Raw genomic sequence first — 13,932 nt, 5'->3', positions numbered from 1 at the left:
AGCGCGTGAGAATTTAAAGCTGCGCCCATTTAAACTGAATCCGAACAAATATTGGCTTTCCGGATCTATTGGGACGCTAAAAAAGGCATTCTTGAGATCAATTACAGTAAAGAATGTTGCTTCGGAATCAATTGCTGTCAATAATGATGATATATCGGGGACCACAGGAAATTGTGGCACAATGCACTTGTTTAGTTCCCGCAAATCAATAACCAATCGGTATACTGGCGGAGCAGTAGGGTCAGTTCGTTTAAGAATCGGAATTATCGGTGAATTACATACATTGGAGTCTGTTTCTACAACTACTCCTTGGGCAATTAACTCATCAATGATTTTCAGCAAAGCCACTACAGCATCTTGCGGTAACTTGTATTGTCGCATTCGTGGTAATACCACTCCTGCCTTGAGTGTAACTCGGTATGGTGTAATGTTCATGCAACCAACATCAGTAGGGCCTTGTGCCCATAGATGTGCTGGTAAAGTCTGTAGTCGGGGATCCATGTCTCTAGATACATAGTGACCTTTAAAATCACGTAAAAACAACCTTATTCCTTCCGGAGAACAACATATTATGGCTCCTAGGGCTTTCAGAGTTTTAATTCCTAACAAATTTTCTGGGCATGATTTAGTAAGCAATAAATCTGTAGTTCGTGTCAGAGGTCCTATCGTAAGTGGAAGAGGCTGTGATACTTCGTTAACAATAGGTTTTCCTGAAAAACCAAGGGAAACATTTTGAGAGCCTGAGAGGGGTGCCCCTGGAACTTCACTACGTTTTATAGTTGTACGACTTGCCCCTGTATCGAGTAAGAATTTTCTATCTTGACCTAATAATTCACTATGTACATAAGGTCCTTCTTGATCTACAGGAATCTCGATAAGCGGTAAGTCAACTTCCCTCTCTAGGCTGGTTCATGCGTAACGCTGATACTCAGGATATTCATACTGTGCAGTCTGATACATTTGTCGTGTGGTGGTTTGTGTGGCAGTAACAGGCAACGGTGGTGCAGCTGGCACAAACTGTATTGGCTGTTGTGCGGCTGGCATGGCCTGGGAATGTGGCATAGCTCCTTGTTCATTCTGATCTTGTCTGAGTGGCCGTGATCTTTCTTGTGTTTTACCTATGGCGATATTGTGTTTTAAAACTGGACAATCGTGTACGTAATGACCTGGCTTTTTGCAATAATTGCATGTCCCTTTTACCGGTCCTGCTGAATCGGACTGTGTCATACCCTTTTTATGTCCTTCAGCCGGTACTGTCTGAGACACTAGCATTTTCATTTTTGTATCTTTCATACGTCTTTGTTCGTGTTCTTGTTCATCTCTAATTCTATTGTGATGATACTGTAACATTTGTAGCATTTGTGACGGAGTGTTACTTTGCCAGGTACTCTCGAATTTCAATATTCTATTCTTTACTGGAGGTAATGCATTTTCTACTAATTTTGTCACAAATAAATGTGGATACGACTCACTACTTGTTTTTATACCACTATTTATTCCAAAACATTTTTCAAATCGGGCATAGTAGTCACTTGTGTCTTCATCATGCTTTTGTTTACAGGCCGTGATTGCACCCCAATCTTCCTTTTTCGTAGTTAACAAACGTGGCAGTACTTGTACTAGTAAACCTGGTAATGCTTTGACTTTATCCCCGAGCCCTGAACCTGCAGCTCGGGCCTTTTCTTCCGTTTCTAATGCTGTCCAATCTATCTTTTGGTCTCCCACTTCCCACTCTTTTTCTTTCAGTTTTTCATAAATACCAGCAGGTAAGAGCACCTTTAATATCGTCATAATATCAGGATAGGTATACTCTCCCATCAGCAACATGTCCTTAATTTCTCGGTGGAAACCCGCTGGGTCTTTGTCATGATTTGGTACTACTTTCTTCATTTCTAACAATTCAATTTTTGATATGGGTGTGTATACAAATACACGGTGAAACTCATTGTCTTCGCCTTTTATTGGGTGCACTTCTCGTAAGGGATTTTGTCTATCCATATAATACGGCGTTCTTTCTCTGCGGGGCAGCGGGAAAGAATCCGGATTTACAAAAAGGACATACTGTTTACGTGATACTAATATTTCTTTAATCAACTTGTTACTAGAACCTCTCCATCTGTTCGTGAGTAGTTCCGTTAATATATCAGGTAAAGGACCAGGGTCAGCATGTTGGCTCTTATATAATATAAGGAGTTGCTGAATCATATAGATTCCAGCTAAACGTTGTTCATCTGTACTAAGGTTAAAAAACGTGTGTGCTACGGTCTCATCACCGTATTTTTCAGGACTGTCAATCCAGTGAACGGCTGATCTGGCCAATTCTTGCTCATCCATGGAATCGAGGAGGTGGTAACCCCTTCGTTCTCGTAGTAGTTTATCTGCGGCTTGGAACAGATGTTCAGGAGACTTTAAATTTATTACAGGCGTCGGATACGTTCTGCTATTATTTGGACATACAGAGTGTATGGGATCAGAAAAACATCTAGTATTATCACAGGATCTTCCTCTGCCTACGTATGCTATGGTTTCTGACTGTCTTGCGGAATTCCCTGATTCGGAGACTTCATCTTGCTCGAACTCGTCTATTTCCAATCTTTCTTCGTGAATGCGTTCTATTTCTCTACGGATTTTTCGGCACATGGCTATTATACAGTTTTTCTTATCGTGTCTCCCTTCTGATATATTCTGGCTCCATCTTGTAAGAATAAGCATTGTATTCGGGTCTACCCCCGGACGGTCTTGATTTCTGATCACACAGTTTATGAGGAAACGTAACAGTTCCCCCTGTATCTCTACTTTCTGGAATTCCATAGCTCTGTTAATACATTCTGGGTCTCGCCCTGTTTGGACAAAATGATATATGTTATCTAGATGCGTAGTCATTCCTGGTAACCTCGCTAAATACTCTGCGGCTCGTCTGATACGTAATGATGCCAGGACCATTTCGTCCTCTTTACCGACCACCGGGTCATATCTACAATCTATAAGGAGTTCCTTAAGCGTACGTTCACTTACGAATTTGGGTGTACGTGAATGCGCTGATTCTTGAAAAATAAGTTTATTTATTCTAGGTGGCGTAAAAGTATTGCTTACACCTCCCGTGGCCCCTTCAGGGGCGTCGGGTGTGAATGGATTCGTCGAACGTGACACAGCAACTATAGGTGTCGATACCACTGTAGAATCGACTGCGGGGACAGATGCGGAAACAGACGTGCTTGCCGGAGCTCGCGTCGGGACTTGCTGTTGCACGGGGACAGATACCTGATCCTGACGTTGAACCCCTCCGCCAGACGGTCTATGTGGTGTGGGGTTAGCATACTCGGGAGCTGCGTCATCTAGATATGAGGAAAGAAAAACATCTTCTGCGGTTCTGGGATGCCCTTTTGGATGTACCTTAATTGGAAATAATGGGGGTGGCAAGTCTTTTGGCATCTCTGGAACAGCCTTAGGTAGTCCTTCGGCTAGGAGGGGATACATACCACTCATAAGAGCGTTTCTTTGTCTATCTACTTGTTCTGATTTTACTCGGACACCTTCCTCAATTAATATATTTTCTTGAACTTCCTTTGAACTCTCTTTACTCCTCTCTTCCTGTCTACGTGCTTTTTCTGTACGTCTATGAGATTCTTTACGCCATAACTCAACAGCGTCTTTCTGTGACTGTCTGACTTTTCTTTTCCATAACTCTTCCTCCACTTTCATGATGCACTCTGCATCCCAGGTTCCCGCTGCGGGCCACCTTTGACTTTCCGGTAATCCCTTGGTATAATCTACCCATAGATCAAGAAACAATATGGCATCTAAGCCATGCTTATGATACATAAAATGCCCTGGGGTGTCCCTAGGAGGAATAGGAACTGCTTCTTCAAGCACCCCTTTTCTAGTAGTAATCTGTCTTAACTTCGAGAAGAGCGGCATCTCGACAACTGATCTGATACTTACTCTTGAATTCACTTAATACGGAAAACACAATAATGAACGGTGAACAATGAACAATCATTCATACCACAATATGCAAGACATTTGAACACTTTAAACATTTAACATTAAACATTTTAACCTTTAAAAATGACCAACAATGATGACAGTCTGCATAACTAATCACCAAGCAGAATTCTTGACAATAACTAGATACTTCGGAATACTTGATATACTGCTAAACAGTACATATACACTGCTAAACAGTGCAGACCGGATTTGTGTACCCAAATCCGTCTTCACCGGCACAACCTATGTGCTGTCAACACGCCTCCCCGGCGATGGTACTCACCGGGTAGCTCCTTGAAACGGAAGGCCTCAGAGAATGGACGGGACTCGATGACTGCGGACAGCGGACCCTCTGGACATCGGGGTTTCGAAAACCTGGTGGGCCTCTGTATACCTCGGATCTTGCTCTCTCAGCTAGGCTCTGGTCGGGATACTTCGCACTTCTCACCGCCTCGTCTGGGTTGATCGCAGCCTCAGTCGCCCCCGCTTGACCGGAGGGAGCTTACAGGAAATCCTGCTGGTACGCGTTTATGGTCCGTCCAGCTGTGGCAGGAGACCGGGCCTGCAACGCACCGCCGGCGCGTGAGATGAGAAAGTGTCCCTATTCGGGCGCCATTATGTGGTAAATATTCTTTTTTTACCTTGACTGAATTTCAGACAGAATCTAAATTAAAGTAAAATAGCTCAGAATAACAAGAGGCAGAATCCGTGGTATAAGAGATTTTCTGAATGGGCTTTTATTCCAAAATGGCCGACTCGAGTGGCGGCCTTCAGGTTCCGTCACCACGAGGGTTCAGGAAGTGAAGTACAATACTTTATTGACAAGAAGTGACTTTTATAGTTCATACATTACAATGAAATGAATGCAAAAGGCGTAACAATTGATAAGAGAAATGACATATTGGTGCGTAATCGAAACTAGGCGTAATAAGGAGCAGAAAGAAACATGATTGGCTCTGATTATCATGCATAGGTGGATCTATAAGATAATACTTAACATAGATGCGCGCGCAACAGCATGACGTGTGATTGACGTGCAACTAGGGGGTGAAGGGGACTTGACATTTAGCTCTACATGTGGAGACGAGAAGTCTGGGGGGTCAAGTCAACCTAATCCCAAATCATATCTAACATCCTATGTTTAGAGAACTATGTTATCCACAAGAAAAAGACTCTCGGACAGAATCTATTCTATACTGACTGTGTGTGCGTGTACAAGCGTCTAAGTGTCTATATGAGATGCGAGGGGCAGAAAACTTTCCATGGCAACAGGGCTATGAATTACTTGCAGGAGGACGGAAAGGCCGAGTCCTTTGCTTGTGAGCTTAGAGGAAATGTTTACCTAAATCACTGAACAGGAATGCATCGGCTGAAGAGCAAAGTAGATAATTCGAAGGTGAAATACAGCTTCTTGGCAGGCAGGCAAAAACTGGCCGAGGCAGGCACCGTTAGCTGCACAGGGAGTAGGACAAAGTTCATGGATACAGATGCGAGCTCAAGCTGAAGCTGTCAGAGACAGAGAGCAGGGAAGGCTTTAAGGACAGGATCGGGCCTACTTGCCTGAACTGTAAAAATTGAGTAACTTAGCCATATAAAGTCGGTGGCCTTTCATACTTAGGAATCGAATATCCAGCCCATTGATGGCGGATCTGACAGAGAACATGTTGACGGTGGACGCACATATGTTTGCGTTTTGGAAACTGGAGCTGGAGGGAACATACATGTACTTGTGACATGCACCTAGAACCGTTGGGGTCCAAGATAGGGGACATAACTGACCAGGAAAATCCACATTTCCACACCATCATGCAAAGAGCAGGAAGTGATGTCACCATATTGTAATCAATGGAAATACCAAGAGTGTAATTGTTGTGGTGTTAACAACCCCAGAAGTGCTGCTACCCGAGGCATGTCCCAAACAATTTGCAGTGGGGTAAGGCCCATCAGCTGCATTGATTTTGTTCAAGGACATGCACAAAGACATTTTCAAGATTTCAATCTGTGTTTAATAAAAGCACATTGGCAATGCAAATTATTTTGAACACATTACCATGGAGAGAGACTGCTGGGCCCTCTACAAGAACAAGCATTGGCAAAGCAAAAAGGCTTTGCCTATGCAATAGTCATTGGCTTAGCCAATATGTTTTAGTCATGCTGTACACCAGCATGCTGCTACTCAGCATGGCTAAAGGTTGATGTCGTAGAGGAGAGTGGCATGTAGTAAAATGGAGTGTTTTAGAGAGGAGTGTTGTAGAGTGGTGTAAGGTGGCATGGAATGGCATAGAGTGGAGTGTCGTGGATTGGAGTGGCATAGAGTAGAGTGGAATAGAGTGGAAGGTCAGCGTGGAAGAGTGTAGAGAGTTGTAGAATATGGTAGAGTGGAGTGGCATAGAGTGTCATAGAGTACAAAGGCGCAGCGTGGAGTAGAGTGTCACAGAGTAGAGTGAAGTGGCATAGAGTGTAGTAAAGTGGTGTGGAGGGAGTTGCGTACAGTGGAGTAGAGTGTTGTGGCATAGAGTGGAGTAGATTGTCAAAGAGTGGAGTGGCATAAACTGTTGGGCCCTATTGACCATGCCCCGGCGGCAAATAATAACTCTACTACCCGACAGTACAGACCCTGGCACAAATTAACATCTCAGCATCTCTCCCCGCTTTTTGCCGGGTGGGATTGGGACAGTATGCTAGGGGATGTAAATCAGCAACTTGATTTTTTTGATTTGAGGGTTAGTAACTTACTCAACAAAGTAGTTCCGCTCAAACCTCTTAGATATTCACCCAAAAGCTCCGCCACTGGCTGGTACACGTCTGTTTTACGAGAGGAGAAGAGTGCTTGTAAAAAATTGGAGCGTGTTTGGCGACGCTCACATAATGAGCATGCCAAAACTACTTATAAAGCAGCTATGATAATTTATCATAATAATGTGAAACTGGCCCGCAAAACACATATTGCAGAGACTTTGGAACATGCAGGTAACAATTCTAGATTGCTGTTCCAAATTGTGCGCGATTTCACGAACCCCAAATCTTGTCAAACTAGTGACAGTTCCTCTCAGACACTATGCGACAATATCTCTTCTTTCTTTGTACAAAAAGTTGAAAAGATTTATCAAAATATCACCCTCCTCAATACTTCTGTTCCTGTCCCTGCTGTGACTAGATTCCACCCCACTAGTGTAGTACCTCATTTAACTACATTCCCTTATATCACCATCACTGAAGTGCAAACACTTCTGGAATGTACCAGATCTGGGTCCCCCCTGGATATCATTCCAGCTAAAATCTCTTCTAGATTTGCGGCTCAGCTGGCGCCACCATTATGCTCCATAATTAATAACCCTTTAAAATCTGCCAGACTTCCGCAAAGGTGGAAACATGCCCAAATTATCCCCATTCGTAAAAACCCTAACATCTCTCCTGTGGAATTGTCGAATTATCGTCCAATATCGTTGCTCCCATTACAGAGTAAGATCACTGAGAAACATATCAATAAGCACTTATCTGCTTATCTTGAGTCCTCTAGTGCTCTTGATGTTTCTCAGTCAGGCTTTCGTGCTAAACATAGCACTGAGACTGCCTTAGTGGAGGTTATGGACAACATTAGAATGGCTGTGGATCAAGGTCAGGCGGCACTCTTGGTGCTGCTTGACCTTTCAGCAGCATTCGATACCATCTCCCACCAAGTTCTTCTGTATAGATTACAAGAGCTGGGCATTAATGGATCTGCATTAAGCTGGCTGTCAGACTTCTTGTCTAATCGTACTCAGGCAGTGTCATTGGGTTCTTTTACTTCCGCTCCCTCACAGGTTACCAGGGGTGTCCCTCAGGGCTCATGTCTGAGCCCTACTCTGTTTAACATCTATGTGACACCCCTGGCTAAACTGATGAGGGACTTAGAATTTAATCCCATCTCTTACGCAGACGACACCCAACTCCTCCTCACCTTCGACAAAACAAGATCAGACATTCAAACCATCTTTTCTCAGGGCATGATGGCTATTGCCTCCTGGATGAAAACTAACTATCTCCAGTTAAACTCTGAGAAATCTGAGATCTTGTTGTTTGGGGGTGCTGACATCTGTTGGTCACCGAGTTGGTGGCCGGAGGAGTTGGGTAAAGCTCCTGCTCCTAAAGAGGTAGTAAAAAATGTGGGCATCAAGCTCGATAAGAAACTTACCCTTCAGACCCATGGTAACACAATTGTTGGTTCCTGTTACCACATTTTAAGTCTACTTAGAAGAATGTTTCCGTTGCTCCCTCTTTTCACCAGAAAGACTTTAATTCAGGCACTGCTCATGAGCAAGATTGACTATTGCAATGCTCTTCTTCTTTCTGCTCATGTAGCTTCATTGGATAAATTGCAGGTTATTCAGAATACGGCCGCCCGTTTGGTAACTGACTCACCTGCCAGGACCCCCTCTTTGCCTTTGCTGCATGAACTGCATTGGTTGCCAATTAAAAAAAGAGTGCAATTTAAAACAGGCTGCATGATTTTTAAGGCTCTAAATGAGCTTAGCCCTCTCTATCTTGCCAGGAAATTAAAAGCATATACTCCCACATGCTCACTTAGATCAGGATCTAAAAAACTCCTTTCGGTTCTCAGAATAAACAAAGCCCGCGCTGGTGGCAGGGCCTTTTCCTATCTGGCTCCTATGTTCTGGAATAGTCTCCCCCAACATCTTCGTATGGAAATGTCCCTCCTCCAATTTAGGAAGCTGATGAAAACACATCTCTTCTAATGTCAAGCTAGACTTCTGTTGCAAGTGCAGAGATACCCTCGGGTGATTCAGCGCTATATAAAATCATAAAATAAATAAATAAATAGAGTGTCCTGCACAAAGTAGCATAGAGTGGAGGGGTGTAGAAGGTTGTGGAGTGATATATAGTGCCATAGAGTGGAGTTTAGTAGAGTCGAGTAAAGTGGCGTGGAGTTGCTTAGAGGTCATTGCGTAGAATGTAATAGAGTGTGGAGTAGATAGTGGAGTGGCATAGAGAAGAGTGGAGTGAAGTGGCATAAAGTGGAGTGGTGTAGAGTGCAGTAGTCTGTCATAGATTAGAGCCGAGTAAAGTGGTGTGGAGTAGCATAGAAGGAGTTTCAGATGTTTCGTAGAGTGGAATAGTGTCGTAGAATGGCACAGAGTGGAATAGAGTGTTGTAGATTGGAGTGGCATAGAGTGGAGTATATTGTTGTAGATTGTAGGGGTTTAGAGTGGAGAAAATTGTCATAGAGTGGAGTGGCATAGAGTGGAGTGCCATCAAGTGTCATAGAGTGGAGTATGGTGTTGTAAATAGGAGTGAAGTAGAGAGGTGTGTCATAGAGTAGAGGGGACTGTCGTAGAGTAGAGTTGCGTGTTGTAGAGTAGAGTAGAGTGGCGCGGCATAGAGTTGAGTATAATGGTGTTGCTTAGAGTAGAGTGGCATGTCGTAGAGTTTTTTTTAGAGTGGAGGTGCATAGAGTGGAGTGGTGTAGTGTGGAGAGTAGAGTAGAGTGGAGTGTTGTGGAGTGGTGTGTCGTAGAATGGCGTAGAGGGGATTGGTGTAGTGTGTAGAGTGGAGTGTCATAGTATGGAGTGCCGTGGCATAGAGTGGAGTAGAGTGCATTGTCGTAGTGTGGATTATGCATGGTGTGGTAGCGCACAGCCACGACAGACAACACATTTTCAATTAAAATGACCACTACATTTGCACAGACATACAGTTTTACAGATAAAAGTATACAGTGCTCAAACGATGTGTGGAAATTTCATCAATTAACCCCTTCCCCGCTCATGACGGAGCCGCTCCGTCATGAGCCACGGTTGCCGTGTGCTCATGACGGAACGGTTCCGTCATGTCACGGCCGTTGGCGGCCGCTCCGCCTACGCGGCGCTGTTTCCCCGCCTGTGCGGGGGGACAACACAAATGGGCGGAGTCATGACGGAACCGTTCCGTCATGAGCACAGCTCTACCGTGGCTCATGACGGAGCGGCTCCGTCATGAGCACAGCGCCACTGCGCTGCCCCCCCCCGCACCTCCCAGCGCTGCGGCGGAATTCCCGCCGCAGCGAAAGAGTTAATGTATTGATTTGTTTTGATTTTATTAAAATATTTGTTTTCACCACACTTTACAGAAAAATTGGTTGGGCTTCATTTCTGCTTTCCTAACTCGGACATATTCACAGTTCATTTACAGACAATTAAAGTTTGTCGTGTGACATAAAAAAGCCTTTCCTTTCACAGCAAGATGGTCGCATTAATCCTCTCACTTTGAAGTCAGAGAAAGAAAAGTAAGCACCAAGCTCCCTTGGAAGACAGAGCCTGACATTTGACCTCTATCTTTAAATGCACAGGCAAATGTGATTAAATGAGAACAAGATTTAAAAATCTGTTTACGGAAAGTGAGCACTCCTGGTAGAATAGACTATACTCCATGGGAGGGACTAACTCAGGCTGCACAGCCTAAAAAAATAAAGCCAGCAAATAGAAAGCAAACATTTGATACTTAACAAAACTCAAAGCTAGTGGTAAGCAATGGATGGAATGGATTCACACGGAACCTTTCAGAATGACCACAAGATGTCTTTAGCAAAATAGCAGCTGCAGTGTCTGATAGGCTTTGACCTAAAAATGAGTGGCCTGGCTTACCTGTCATTGAGGTTTGCTTGGTGCTCGGCATACAATGCGTACAGCCTGGTTTGCAATCAAAGGGAATGGTAAGTGCTCTGGATACAGCATGAACGCCTGTAGCAGTGGTCTCATGGCTATGCTCGAATTACTGCACAGGTGGCCTGGTAGCAATAGCAGGGAAGAATCTGGGGCATGCCGAGTTAGCCCCTCAGTGAACAAACGTCCCACAAGGAGCAGGTTTGTTTGCCTGTATGTTTCTGTTCCAATGCTGCCCTTCCCTATGTGAACTCGTATGAAAAAAGGCAAGATGTATTCACTGACACTTCTGCTACCCCCAACAATGATTGGTTGTCCCCTGGGCTTTGATGGACAGATCCAACATGTGATTGACACTGAAACTGAGCAATGACTGAAAGGGGCTGACTGTATGTAATTTTAATAATTATAGGTATTATGAATTTTCATGATTACATGAGTTTAGGAAATAAAGATTATTATAAGCCAGACTTAAAATGTGTTGTTCATTATACCTTTTTCTTCATTTTATGTAGTAAAGAACAATGGGGTTTGCTGAAGACAAAATGTGGGATTATATCAGGAAGAACTTGCCAGACTTCTTCGTCATCAAGGTTGAGGACATGTTGGACTATGTAGCAGGATGTCTCACAATACCAGACATGGTAATGTTCTTTTCTGAGTTTTTAGTGCCCAGTTGCATATCTAGTATTTTAGCTAAAAGTACAACAGATTGTGTAGATTTCATGCATGGACTTTGTAACACCTATAGCCTTTTAACTGTCCAGGTTTCTCTGCATCACTACGCATTTTAAAATGTTAGTATATGTCATGATGGCATTGAATGGGTTTCAATTTGTTGTCTCTGTGACACTGGTGGTTGCTGCAACATACAGCACAAAATAAATTTGTAAATTGTCACAGTCAGAGTCATTAATTTATTTGTGAATTAGAGGCATGCAGAAACTTTTGCAAAAAACACAAATTAAGTATATTCATTCCTGTTATTTAAATATGGCTAAGAATCAGTTCTTAGAAGACTTTGTAAATGGGGTGATTGGTTGGGATCGACTGCAGGTCTGCAACCTTCCCTAAGAAGCATTTCACGGTCCTGCCTGAAAATTGTGAATCAGTTATTAATATTGTATGAATAGAGTAGAAATGTGTATGCCAAGGAGCAATCATGAAGATCAGGTGGACTTGCAGGCTATTTCAGTTTTTCCCCTTTGTTTGCCTCTTCCCTTGTTTACCTTTGGGAACCTCATGAGAACGTGCTTGTGGCTGACAGTTTTTTTATGCATCTGTGAGTTGACTTCAGGGTACTCAGATTGTGCATGCTGACTGAAGGTACCAAAGAGCGGTCTTTTGGAAATATCCATGAACCACTTATAACTCAGAATGATGCCTGTTAAAGTGAAGAATGTGAGTACCACCTGCACAAGGATAGAGGTGTTACTGGTGTGAAGCATGTCAGTGTTTGGATGACAGAGCTGTGTTCAGTGTCACCTTGGCTGATCATCTATTGCACATTGAGGAAAAGCTTCAAACAGTCCAGAGAATCAACCTGCCATATATAGCAGTCATTAAATTGGAAGCGGGAAGATAAAATTTCTCCAGGCCCAAGTCTCATCCATTATAGACTGGAAAACTTCCAGAACTCAGACCGAGATGACAGCCTTCATAGCCCTCACCAGGTATTATATTGTTGCAGGGATTCTGCTCATGCATAGAACTATGCGCAGGAAACCAGGACCTCAGTGAATTGTGGTGTACCAAAAACTCACCTCAGAACCCAGAACCCCTATCCGACCAGCATCAGTGTCCCATTCGTTATCCGTATTATCTCGGTGGTCCCAATGTATAGACAACCCAGAACAAGCGACTTAGAGTACTCTCAGGAATGGTGGGAATCAGAAATACCTGTTCGTAATTATTCTCATATCAGTCCACAACAAGAGTAATCAGAGACACTGTAAGGTTTAAAAGGTTTATTTTATAAACTACTTGTCCTAAGATGCAGTACTTTGGCTAACATAAGCAGACAAATGATTAAAATCAAAGCCATCAGCATTGTTACAATACCATAGAAAATGAAAGTAGAATCATAATATAATGACAGTGGAATACAGCCACCTTCCTTTTGCTAGTAAACTAATATTATTAGACTAGTAGAAGGTCTGTAGGCTTGAATGGGGAACCCCATACCGTAAGGATCAGCTTAGTGGAATCACATCACAGGATCAGCTTAGACTCTGCTCCTGGGAAAGCTATTCTTCCGAATGTGTGTAAAGCATGCAGCCTGCAATATTAAAAGCACTCGACTTTCAGGTATTTGCAGCTGCGTGCGTGTTATGGCTAAATAGTGGGCCGATCAACCTGTACTCAAAAACATGCATTGGCTGGCGACCCAGACTGTTTCTTCACACAATGTTCAGACCAAGGTCGCAGCGCACGTCTAGGGATGTGAACAACAGACAGTTCTCATGAGAAGAAAAAGGCGAGCAAGCAGTTTTCAAATAATAACATGTATCTGCAGTGTCGTGTGCAAAGGCAGCAAAGTGACAAGATGGCTTTATAACATCTAACGCGCTTATGCCAACATAGCAATGTATGTATCTAAATCGCAGCCCTCACTACAATATAGCTAAATAATATACTTTAGATGCTTGTTATAATTAGCTATTACCACTATTTATTAAAAGTTATTTATTATTATTACATAATTTTAGTATTTGCTTGTACTTACCTGGGATTTAATGTATTTTGCGATGTAGTGACTCTCAATGTACCTTGTGCTGGGGTGAACAGACTGTTGTTGCCCAAATGGTTTGCAGAAATTGGTAGACACTTCCGTTAAATATATGGACTAGTATGATCTTGCCATGATCTTGACCAAATCAATAGCAATGCACATAGGCTTTAGAACTACCAAGTAAAAGCATGTTTCTTTCGTTGTTTGACCCTTACGTCAGATTTACCTACGCCCTCTTTGGCTTGTGTAAATCATTTGCCCATAGACACATTAAAATAGCTGAAGCAATTGGTGGTTTATTTCAGTCTGCTAAAATTAATGGACGGAGGAGGACTGTATGATGAATGCACTTTCTCAGCTGGAAAGGTCTGACTTTTTTCAAGTCTTGACAGTTAAAGGAGATTTAAATAATAGAACTGACTTTCTGGAATGGTTCTGGCAAATGGAGATTTGATTGTGAGTTATGTTATGTTATGTTATGTTATAATTTTTTTGTATAGCGCACAGCTGCCGCAGCAAAGTGGCGTCCTGGCGCTGAGGAGACGATAAAACATAACAGAAAAGAAATGCTAATCA

General features: G+C 43.0%; 1 protein-coding gene across 3 annotated transcripts in view; it reads left to right on the top strand.

Moving 5' to 3' along the window:
- Window positions 1-13,932, top strand: part of MAVS (mitochondrial antiviral signaling protein) — a 217,810-nt gene that overhangs the window by 71,985 nt on the left and 131,893 nt on the right. For all 3 annotated transcript variants that reach the window (XM_085642676.1, XM_085642675.1, XM_085642674.1), the window contains exon 2: window positions 11,141-11,269. In XM_085642676.1, the coding sequence (XP_085498802.1) occupies window positions 11,248-11,269 (22 nt within the window). In that variant the 5' untranslated portion in view covers window positions 11,141-11,247. The remainder of the gene's footprint in view (window positions 1-11,140; window positions 11,270-13,932) is intronic.

Source organism: Triturus cristatus, chromosome 2_2, assembly GCF_964204655.1.
Source record: "Triturus cristatus chromosome 2_2, aTriCri1.1, whole genome shotgun sequence".
NCBI classification, from domain to species: Eukaryota; Metazoa; Chordata; class Amphibia; order Caudata; family Salamandridae; genus Triturus; species Triturus cristatus.
This window is presented reverse-complemented; position numbering and strand designations above follow the sequence as displayed.